At 34.2% G+C, this 11,874-nt stretch overlaps 1 protein-coding gene across 1 annotated transcript in view; it reads right to left on the reverse strand.

The window, feature by feature from the left end:
* Positions 1 to 11,874, reverse strand: part of LOC108688930 (liprin-alpha-1-like) — a gene marked incomplete at its 5' end in the record, with an annotated part of 172,494 nt that overhangs the window by 8,951 nt on the left and 151,669 nt on the right. Inside the window, one exon of the mRNA XM_018195478.1 lies at positions 99 to 258. Coding sequence (XP_018050967.1) covers positions 99 to 258 — 160 coding nt within the window. The remainder of the gene's footprint in view (positions 1 to 98; positions 259 to 11,874) is intronic.

Here is an 11,874-nt window from a genome sequence, read left to right on the forward strand (position 1 = left end):
GCATATTTTCTCGTTCTTGATATAATCCAAATAATTGTTTACATTCCCACAAGCAATTAGGCCTATCTGATATAGAAATAATATTACGTGAAAATTACCAGATAAAAGTTTATCAACAGTTGTACTAAGACGTGTATTATGTTCCTCGTTCATTTTTAATCGTTGATTAACACGCATCACTTCTGCATTCTTTTCTTCTAATTGTGTTTCCAGTCTTTGAATTCTATCCTCCGCGCTACCATGCCTTTCCTGAGCCTGCTTAAATTTTATATAATTAAAATTATTTGTCATGAATTATAATTTATTTGTAATATTATCGACTTCCGTATTATTGTTATTTATCTCCTATTATTTCAACAAATTTCATGACAATGATAAATATCAATTTTCAATATAAATGTCAATTTCTATAATTGATTGGAATAGATCAATAGAGGATAAATATATTAAAATGTAATTTAAGGCAAATAATGAATAACTTATACAGAGTATCCTATATAATTGTGATTACGATTTTTTCGGCACTTCCGATGATCTAACAAAAATTATTTTGAATAAAAATTAGTCAGTTTTCAATCGGCTACAAATTGCAATATTACAATAAAAATTTGCAAAATATTTTAGGAAGAAGTCAAGGTCACCCTAATTTTTTTTAATGGCACTACGTATTTTTTATTTCATAATATTATAACTGATCAAGACGAATTCAATGACCTGCTGTATTATGATCTTGAAATGACCTTAAAATCAGATGTGTGAGATCGATGAACGAAAACATTTTCACGAAAAATTATTTTTATTTATTTTATTAAAATTTACATGTTGTTCAGGATTACCTGGATAACATTTATTAAGATCTAGAACATTGGAGATTGTTCATCTTATTTTCATTTTTACGTAAAAATAAAATTTTAATTTATAGAAGAACAATCTCTAATTTCTTCAATTTTGATAAATGTTATCTAGGTTATGATACTCAATAACATTCAAGAGGTTTCAGCTGTCGATTGGACATCTTGGATAATGGTAATCTTGACGATATTGTAAATTTCAAGTCTTATAACTCGAAAAATACTTAATAAAAATGAATTTTATTATATCGTTTCATAAAGCCCTGACATCAACTATTAAATTCTGTAATCAAAATAGGGTGCCCCGTTTAAAAAATCTATATGATCTTGACCTAAGTTTGGCGATTCAAGTTTAAATAGAAATAATTAAGAAATAATGTAATTAATAAACCTTAATTAATAGACCTTTTTAAATTCTAAGACTTTGGTCTGAATTTTTCTGGAAAATGCTTTGTTTTCGAGATATTGTATCTTTACGGGATTTTTACTCACTGTATATAATGTATATATACAAGGAGAAAACGTATATACAGGGTATCCCATGTAACTGTGATTACGATTTTTCCGGCACTTCTGATAATCTGACAAAATTTATTTTAAATAAAAATTAGTCAATTTTCAATTGACTACAAATTACAATATTAAAAATTTGTAAAATATTTTTTTTAGGAAAATTCAAAATCATCCTAATTTTTTTAAATGGCACTACTTTTTATTTCATAATGTAGTAACTGATGTCAAGTTCACTGTTCCGTAACAATGTTTGAGTTACGCTACAAATACTACAAGTTATATTGATATTTTTTCTACGTACATACATACACATATGTAATAAATTGTGAACTACATTCGGGAATACTATAAATTCAGAAATGACTACGTTTCTCAATTTGTACAATTTGTCTACAGGTACATTTTTTTTACTGAACAATGTAATGAAAAACATGTAAAGTCGGAAACTTTGGGTAATATTAATGCTGGCGATACTATAAATTTCAAGTCTCATAATTCGAAAAACTTGATGAAAATAAACTTTATTGTAATGTTTTAAATAACTCTTGATGTCAGCTATTAAAATATGAAATAAAAAATAGTGTTCCATTAAAAAGTGATCTGATCTTGATGCCAGGGTCAAACAGATGTAATCAGTAAATAAATCTTTTTAAATCCTATGACTTTCATTTAAATTATTTTTTTCAAAAATGCTTCGTGTTAGAGATATTTCATTGATTCAGGACTCTATTCATTCTGTACATATATGCATTAGATCAAAAATTTTTATGAAATTTTCGAAGTTTCATGGCGCGAATTAAAAGTAGTTGTATTTATAGTTGTATGTATAGTGAGTGTCCCTCAATTATTAACAAAGCGATCTTGTGCTAGCGGACTAAATTGAATCGAAAAGTAATAAATAATTTTTGTTACTAGCTATTTTTCTGTAAAGTTTATAGTACTTGAATAAAAAAATATTGAAAAAAATATTTGGTTTTTAAGTAATTAACATCTTATTAACTATTACGAAAATTGCAAAGTGGTAGAGAACTCAGTTTAGTCCACTTTATCTATACAGAAGCGTTTTGTCAATAATTGTGGTATAATTTGTATATAAAATCCAAACTAATCGGAAGAACCGTATGTACAGTGTATTACTCGTGAAAAACTAAGTCGAAAATATTAGTAGCAAAATATTGAGGTATCGATAGTTTTTGAATGGCGAGCCTTTTAAACTATCGAATCACGGCGTGTAAAGTTCGCGCTATCAGGTCCGACGCACCGCGCAGGTGCTTTGATGAATGTTAACGCTAAACGATGCCGAATGAGTATTGAAGAGATTCCATGAAATCTCTAAACTACTGTATTCTTAAATTAAGCCCAATTTAATTTGATGAAGAGTAATTTCAATTCGATAAAACATAATTAAAAAATGTGTGTCTTTTAAATACACATTTAATAAGTAATAAACAAATATTAGTGCCAGGGGGACCGGCGATGTTTCCGTGGTAGTTTGTAGACTTTTCGTTGCCAGAAAGAGAATCCCGCAGAGACTCGAGTGAAGAGATTCTGTTCCACGAAGGCCCGATAACGAGCTCACTTCGTAAGGATATAAAAGGCTCGTAAACGAGTTCGCTTTGCTGATTAAATGCAAAGGCTCTTGAACAGGAGTTCGCTTTGAGAGGGTAACAAAGACAAAAAGAGCTCGCTTTATCGGGTTACATACAAAAATGTTCTGTCACCAGAATAGAGTCCTTGACGGAGTTCACTCTATCCTGAGAAGATGCTGAGGACCTCCCGCAGAGCCCTATTTCTACATATGCATGATGAATCATTCTTGCATACGGGTTGCCGCGTGATCTCGCGGCGGTCGGGACTCGCGCTGGGCGGGTGGTCGGGACTCGCGCTGGGCGGGCGTTCGGTCAACGTCAAGCGCGGCATTGTGCGAGCGACTTAGGGGTGGCGCGGATCGCGCGCGTGCCCCGGCGACTCGATTAGTGGTGTTTTAAGCCGCCACATTTACATAATTTTTATTCAGAGTCTATGATTAATTGAGGCCTCTTTTCTCTCTCTCTCTCTTTCTCTCTCTCTCTCTCTCTCTCTCTCTCTCTCTCTCTTCCCTCTTCTCCTTCTTAATAGAACAAATTTAAAGAATAAATAAAATAAAGCAAGTAAGTAGAATCGAAAAAAATCGTAATTTTTACGGTTTCAATTTTTTTTACTGGTAAAAAAAAACTGAAACCGGAACATTTATTTAATATTTTATTAAACCGGAACCAGAACCGAAAAAAATCATAAAATTTTATCAGTTCGGTTACGGTTTCGGTATTACAAACTATACAAAATTTGGGTACGATTTTGGTTTCGATTCACTAAAAAAAAAAACGGTTTTCGGTTTCGATTTTGATTCGGTTCGGGTCTCTGGCAACATGCTCTAAGATATACACTTTTATAATTTCGAAGATGTGCGAAAATTTGTTGAAAATTGGATCAATTTCAAATAAATCTTTTTATCATGGTTTCTTTTATCAGAAAGATGGGAAAAAATTATTACTACACAAAACGAAAGAAAATATTTTGATTAAAGTATTCATTATCTTGTTTAAATCAATCAATTTTTAAGAAAACAAACCCTCAAAACTAAATTACAATCCAAATAGTATTATTTGTTTGGGTAATTTAATTAATAATGATTTAATTTATTAATATTTGTTTATTATTTAAAATGTGTATTTCAAAAATATACACTTTTTGCAATTGAAATTACTTTTCGTATTAAATTGGGCGCAATTTAAGAACACAGCAGTACACGTTGATAGAGATTTTACGGAATTTTCAATACTTATTCAGCATCGTGACGTTTAGCGATATTCGTTAAAGCATTCGCGCGACTGGCCGCTAGACTGTGGTGCGTTTGACGGCGCAATCTTCATACGCCATGGTTAGACGGTTTCAAAGACTCATCATTCAAAAACTATTGAGATATCTCAACATTTTGCTATTAACATTTTCGACTCGAATTTTTCATTAAGAATACATATATGCTGACTCCTTCAATTGGTTTGAACTACTTATATGTACAGGGTGTCCCATTTTAATGTCCCACCCCAAATAACTTTTATTTTTGATTTAAAAAAAAATGTTTCAGGACAAAAGTTGTATGGCTTTGAGAGAAACATATGATGGCATTAGTTTGATCTTGAATAGTTGCTTGAAGGTCACATGAAAGTTATCTTTAATTTCTTAAATGGAATTAAAAAATATCTGTGAGACATCTTAATTCTATTTTTCAGATAAGTTATTTCTAGATATCTGAAACATATCTTAAACTATTGCATAAGACATTTTTTTAAGTCCCTAAAAGATGTCTTTTCGTAAAAAAAAGATATTGCAGGACGGTGAGATATCTTTTAGAAATCGAAAAGATCATCTTTTTGTCTATCTGGAAGGAATAGTTTTTGGTCTTGATTTTGACATGTTGTCAATGTCATAAAAACAACATTTAAGAGATTTTAATTAGCGGACACTTTGGATAATCCTTATATTGGTGGGACTGTAAAGCTTCATAATTTGGAAAATACTTAATAAAAAATAACTTTATTGTAATATTTTAATAAGGTTTATTGTAATATTTTAATAAGGTCTTGAAGTCAGCTCTAATGTATAATTAAAAAATGAGGGTTTCAATTATTGTATAAAACATTTTCAACCTTGACCTGATCTTAAAGATATCTTTTCAAGATCACTGTTTTCTTTTCCTCTACGAACAAAGTAATTTTTATCTGAAACATTTTCGTGGACTATCGAAAATGTTCAATGCCTAATTGCTATGAATTTTGAATTACTTCAAATGAATGCCCTTAAATTTTTTACCAACAGTAAAGTTTAATACCAAAAATGTTGACACAGTTATTATATAGTTAGGAATGGAGTTTTGTAAATGTTGTCTCCGTGTTAAAGAACGCACGACTTTCTACATGAAGGGGATTTACTCTACCTCCCCCCCTCCCCTACTAAGAGGCATCCGGTTTTTCAAGCGAGTTTCACTCTATCTTTCTTTCTGTCAAGAGACATCTTCTTCTTCTTCTTCTTCTTTAATTATGATTCTTGCCTCCTCTTAATGCGGAAGTCAATACGTATAAAAATGCATATATGTGTATGCAATAAGTAAAATGGACAAAAAGTGCGGATGAGAGAGGTTGCAGGCGCGTGCGAGATAGAGGCAAATAGAGTGTCTCCAAAAACTCGGATCATAGCAATGACCGAGAGCGCGCAATTATGCAGAAAAGTGATACAGCCGCTAAGGATAAAGGGGGGGGGGGGAGAGGTACTGGAGGTATCCGTGCATTTGCGTGTTAATTGTGCGCAAACATGTGTCATTAAACGAAAGTTAAACGAAAGAACTGCAAATTGGATGTTTTTTTATTAAAATCATATAAGAAACGACTATGAAGAAAGCTGGTGAAGTTCCGAAGAATTTGCACGTGGTCGAGGTCGAAATTAATAAGACCAATCAGGGCAATATTCGGTCTAGGCCGAGGCTGAAGGAAGATTTAAGATCGAGGTGAGGACAGCGCGAAGTTCATTTATTTCAAACGGAGAGTTTAGTCATGAGTATGGGCTTCCATTTGCGAAAGGTCGCAGAAAGAAAGAAAGCAAAAAGGGGAACAGACACAAAGGGGAACATCTTGTCAATAGTTTCAAGAAGAAGATAGATAGATTATCGCAAAATTTGTTATCTTGATTTTTAATGTTGGAGAGTATGGAACCATTTGAGCATATGCCATAACGGTCGGTATACCATAAAAATAGACAAAACTTCCGCCAAACAGCACGCTTAGCTCTCTTAAAAACTTTGCCTCTGATGCACATTCATGCATCGCTCTTATAGAGTTCTCATAATTCTCAAAGGTGAGGGTTGAACAGTACTCTTTATGAAATTCCAAACGTCGATGAATCGCCTGGGTATATTCAGAACCAGGGAATGGGAGAGTGTTTGAGGGGTTTATCGCGAGAGCTATCATCATTATCTGGCACGTGGAAGCGAGAGGCAGAAGAAGAGTATTTAAAAAAAATGTCTAGGTCACTAGAGTAGAATTGGTTATATTGAGAAATGGGATCGTAGAGAGAGATACTCATAATAAAATCAACAATATAGGGAGTAGCATTGGAAATCTCGATTTGGATCCAATGAGGTTTGGTGAATTTAAGCTTTTTAGAAAAAAAAAGTGGTGTACTTTACATGGCAATTAATTCGAACAAAAATAGGATAATGGTCGTTGTGTATCATGGATTTTCAAGCACGTCACATTTACAGAGCATCGCAAGAGATGAGGAAACAATCGCCAGATCGATAAGGGTAGGGGATTTAATGGGATGAGGAAAAGTGGGTGAAGTGGGATTGAGTATGACACAATTGTTGATCGCTTTCTTGATGATATGTCCCACCGAATTCGGCTGAATAGCGCCCCAGAGAGAGTGATTGAAATCGCCCATTAAATCTGATTGTGAGGGCGATAAGATTATTAAGACTCGCTTGGCAAGTTAGCAAATTGGAGTGGCGATACGCGCCCACAATGTTGAAAGCAAATGCAAATTTAGTTAGCGTTGTATAAACTTAAATTCGCTGTTTTTTAGTCAGAAAAACACATTTTTTTTTAGGAAGCAAAAACAAATTTATTCAAAGTACTTGTCCTCGCTAACTATACATTTTTCCTATCTTTCGGGCAATTTGTGTATACCACGCCAAAAAAATTCCTCATCTTTCGAGGCAAACCATTCATCAAGCCATTTTTGGACGTCTTCGTAAGAATCGAAGTGCCGCTCAGCGAGCGCGTGGCCCATCGACGAAAACAGATTATAGTCAGAAAGTGCCAGATCTGGTGAGTAAGCGGGATGGGGTAGCACTTCCCAGTTGAGTGTCTCCAAGTAGTTTTGGACCATTGTTGACGTGCGATGGTGCATGTCGTGGAGGAAAATCAGCTTGTCATGTCTTTTCCGATAATGTGGCCTTTTTTCACGCAGAGTGCAATTTGGTCAGTTGTTAGCGGTGAGCATTAACAGTTTCACTAGGTTTTAACAGCTCGTAGTGGATGACACCCTCCTGATCCCACCAAACGCACAGCATCGTCTTCCGTCCGAAGCGATTTGGTCTTGAGGAAGATGTTGATGATTTGGCGGGATCAACCCAAGATTTCTTGCGTTTAGGATTCTGAAAATAGACTTTTCATCGCCTCACAATCCGATGCAGGAACAACTTTCTTTTTTGTCTGACAAGCAGAATTTGACATGTGTTTTGGCGTCGCTCCATCTGCCTATCGTTCAGTTCATGCGGCACCCATTTTTCGATCTTTTGATCCTTCCCCATGGCATGTAGCCGCATGGAAATGGCTGCTTGAGAAACACCCAATTGCTCGGCAAGCATTTTTTGCGATTGGGTATTGTCCTCGTTCAAAAGAACCTGCAATTGACAGTCCTCAACCTTCCTGGGCCGATTTTCACGCTTCTTGTCACTCAGATCAAAATTGTCGTCATTGAATCGGCGAAACCAATCTCTGCACATTGTTTCCGATAAAACATTGTCGCCATAGGCCTCCACAAGCGATGCGATTCGGCAGCCGATTTCTTCAAATTGAAAAGCAAAGCTTCCCGCATATGCTTTTTTTTTTAGCAAAAAACTAGACATGATTACGAAAGAAAAAATGTATGTTGTTGTATGAAATTGCTAATGATGTGCACTGGTTAATGTTGACAGATGTCAAACACATAAAAAAAAGTGTGTTGTGTGTCCTAACTTTGTACGCTCACTAATGCCACCTATGAGCAAATAGCGGATTTAAGCTTATACATCCTATTAACAGCTTCAATAGAGGCATCAAATTTATGTGAGAGATCGATAATAGAATATATAATGAGATTTTTAATTAAGATAGCTTCGAATCGCGAGGGAGGTGCTTATTCATCGACACAATCGAAACCCTTTATACGAAAGTCGCGAGTAGAAGTGAAACAAGTTTTGCTAAGTATGATAACTTTATACGATTCCGCTAATCTCTCAATATCACCTTTACTACGACCGCCATGACAGTTCCAATAGATAATACGTAGTCTTCTAAGAGCGGTAATATTAGTTGAAACTGTGTTCGCCATTTTGATTCAAATTAATTGAGATCATGTAGTGCGTCGCGAAGAGTATGTAAACCGATTTCCATTTGTATGGCTTTTAACGACGGCGGAATGGTACCCGATAAGTGGTCAATGAGAGAAGTTAGCTATAAGAAAGGAGGTTTCATTGGGCTGAGGGTCAACTAAATGCAATTAATAAGAGGGAAAGAAGAAGAGAAAGGATATGTCAATGGGATTCGGAGCTTGAAAGAATATGGGAATGAAGAAGATTGTAAGGATGGGGAGGGAAGTGGAAGTAGAAGAAGGGGGGATACTGGAGAGAAGTGGGAAAATTATCTGCGGCGATAAATCGGGAGTTATGTAAAAAGTATGGAGCGAAATTCTTTAGATAGAATGGGAGTTGGCTTCGCATTTGAGGTAAAGAGTAGTGAATGTCCCGAAGTTCATTCCAAGAATGAGAGGAGGCCTGAGTATAGTTCGTAGAGTTCGTTGATAAAGTACAGCATTGTTGCCTTTGTAATTGTTTTTGTTAAGGTTAACCTTAGGGGTAGATTGGATAATAGCCACGTAGAAACGGCAGGAAAAGAGAGAGAGAGATTATCAGGTAAAAAATAGCGTGTAGAGATTATTGTTAAAAAAGAATGGATATGTATGGATTTCAGCTTTTGGAATCAATATGTATATGCGGGGAAAGGAGAGAGATATGATAAGGATGAGAAATCATTGAAAGATGAGGATTTGCGAGGTGAACAGAATAAACCAGCCTAATTCCCAGCCGGGATTCCAAGTAAGAAGTATTCTCAATCGCTGCCATAGGATAAATTTGTTTTTATTTAATATACAGAGGACAAGACGGGGAAAAAAAAAGATGTTCTTGCTTACAATTAAGAGGATGGGTGGAATAAAGGCACAATTCTACTTAAGCCTTTTTTTCGGCAATTAGCTTTTTCATATAGTAATAATTGTCATAATAGAGAAGTATTATAACATGTAACTTCTTAAAGACATTATATAAATTCATTTGATATTATATGTGTAATAATGTGTGTAATAAAAAAGTAACAAGTTATTTTAATTTTTATTAATATCAAGATTTTGTACAATAATTAGGCCTTTATTCCATTCCTTCAATTGCAGTAGATTAGTGGTACATTAGCATCAGGGGAATGAAAAATTCCCCTTGGGAATTCGTGTCGTTCACCACCAATCTGCACTGATGCGCCATATCTTAGACAAGTAAAACTCTCTAGACAAGTAAAACAAAGACAAACTCGCGAAATGTAAGGGAGCACTGGAAATCGAACAAGAATGAGACCGAGTACGGTAGATTTTCCCGGTGAATTTGATTAGGATAGTGCGTAATGGTACAAACCTGATCTTCCTCCTTCATTCTTCGGTTTAGTCTCTTAATGAATGATTTTGTACGGCGGTACTCAAAGTTTACTTTAATCCTTTTATCGGAAATATCCAGCAAAACATTCTTGATTAAATCAGTTCTCATAACGTGAAACGCAGGGATAAGTGCAGTAAAGTTATTCTCTTTCAAAATGTGATGGTTAATAATCGCATTGGTGGCTTCTGCTTTCTTGAAGAGCGCAGAGACAATGCGTCGCTCGTGACTTAAATGATTTCGTGCTTGTAGATTTTATGTAAGACACGACTAATGTTCAATGCACTAAGTCAGTGCTCGGCATTAGATGCACATTTCGGTCCGATTCCGGCGCGCGATCTCCACTACCGCTCGAGACTCAGCGGCCGAGTCTTCGGGCGCTCACGTGACGCTCTGACTCAGGAATGTCTCTGTAGTTTAATGTGCGGAGGTCATACCTTATGTTATTAAAGAATATTTTTCTTGCAAAATAATAATTTATATTTTTTTTAAATCAAATACTAAATTTTCTAAAACATTTTGTCATAATAATTCTTGCCTACCAGAAACCATTCAATAATTGTTATAAATTTACATCGAGAAGTTTTATAACAGACTTGCGAAGATTGAAGTCAGGAAATACATAAATCTAAAAATTCTGTGTTTTCCATACGAAGTCTTATAAAGTCTCAAGTAACAAGGATTTTATATCGCACTGACTTTCTTCTTTGTGTGTGTGTGTGTGTGTGTGTGTGTGTGTGTGTATGTGTCCCCACAATATAGGGGGATAAATAAATTAAGCAATTTCGTCAAAGTTACCATTAATGTCATACACGAATATGATTTATAAAATACAATGCGGTGATTGTGACGCATCTTATGTGGGTCAGATCGGTAGAACCCTAAAAAAGTGAATTAGGGAACATAAAAATCATATTAATTGGAACACAAACCAAAGTTTCAGTAATCACATAGCATAGACTAAAATATTTTCATGAATTCGATTGGAATAATATCAAAATTTTAGACGAAAAAAATTTTAAACAAGCGGCTTATTTCTGAAATGATTTTTATACGTAAATAAAAAAAAATAGCTTAAATATGCAAACGAACACGGAACTTTTAAAACTCGGCTTATTCCGATATGCTCAACAAAAATTAATGTTTTCCTGTCTTCAATATATTTTATTCTTGCCTTTGCGATATTTTTGTAACAGACATTGTCAGATGACTTGTAACATGCAAACAAACAACATTTCTAACAATACACCCGACATCATCATGTAAGTTTTTATCTTGTATTTTATTTTGACATAATATCTGTTCATATAATAAACCTGGAAGCTTAATGTTGTGAAGTCGTACAACATGCTGTACGCGGTTTTGATTCTGCACTTTAAATATATAATCTTTGCGCACTCGTACTAAGTGTAACATCTGGCATAAATTATTGCGATTATTTTATTTTACATTGATAAGGATCTCAAGCGGAAATCGAAACGTCTATAAAGTTATTATCGATCAATCGAATAAAGTAATGATACATCAAAATTTTGTGGCTTGGCTCTTTAAAGTATTTTCATGTAATTGATTTAATTCATTCAGATGATATATAACTTTACTTAAACATTTTTAATATTAAACTTTATCGATGAAAATCCATTTAAAGGCATTCATTTGATGTCATTTGGAATATTTCTGCCAAAATTCATGGTAATCATGAGATGTTTATCCGGAAGTTTACCCAAAGTATCCCAAAGTATATAGTAATCAATATACATATAAAGTACCTCATAATTAATATACATATAAAGCGTCCCAAAATAATCAATATACTTATAAAGTTCCCCAAAGTAATCCTTATATATATAAAGTCTTCAAAGTAATCACTGTATACTCTTGTATAGAGATTCCATTATTATCTATCATATATTGAATGTATACGAAATATACGATTCAATAGTCAATTGCACTGCTTAATGATCGTGTATTATGTCTTTGAATCGATCTGCATTTATATATATATGTATATATATA

The sequence above is a fragment of the Atta colombica genome, unplaced genomic scaffold (assembly GCF_001594045.1).
Source record: "Atta colombica isolate Treedump-2 unplaced genomic scaffold, Acol1.0 scaffold249, whole genome shotgun sequence".
In the NCBI taxonomy this organism is placed as follows: Eukaryota; Metazoa; Arthropoda; class Insecta; order Hymenoptera; family Formicidae; genus Atta; species Atta colombica.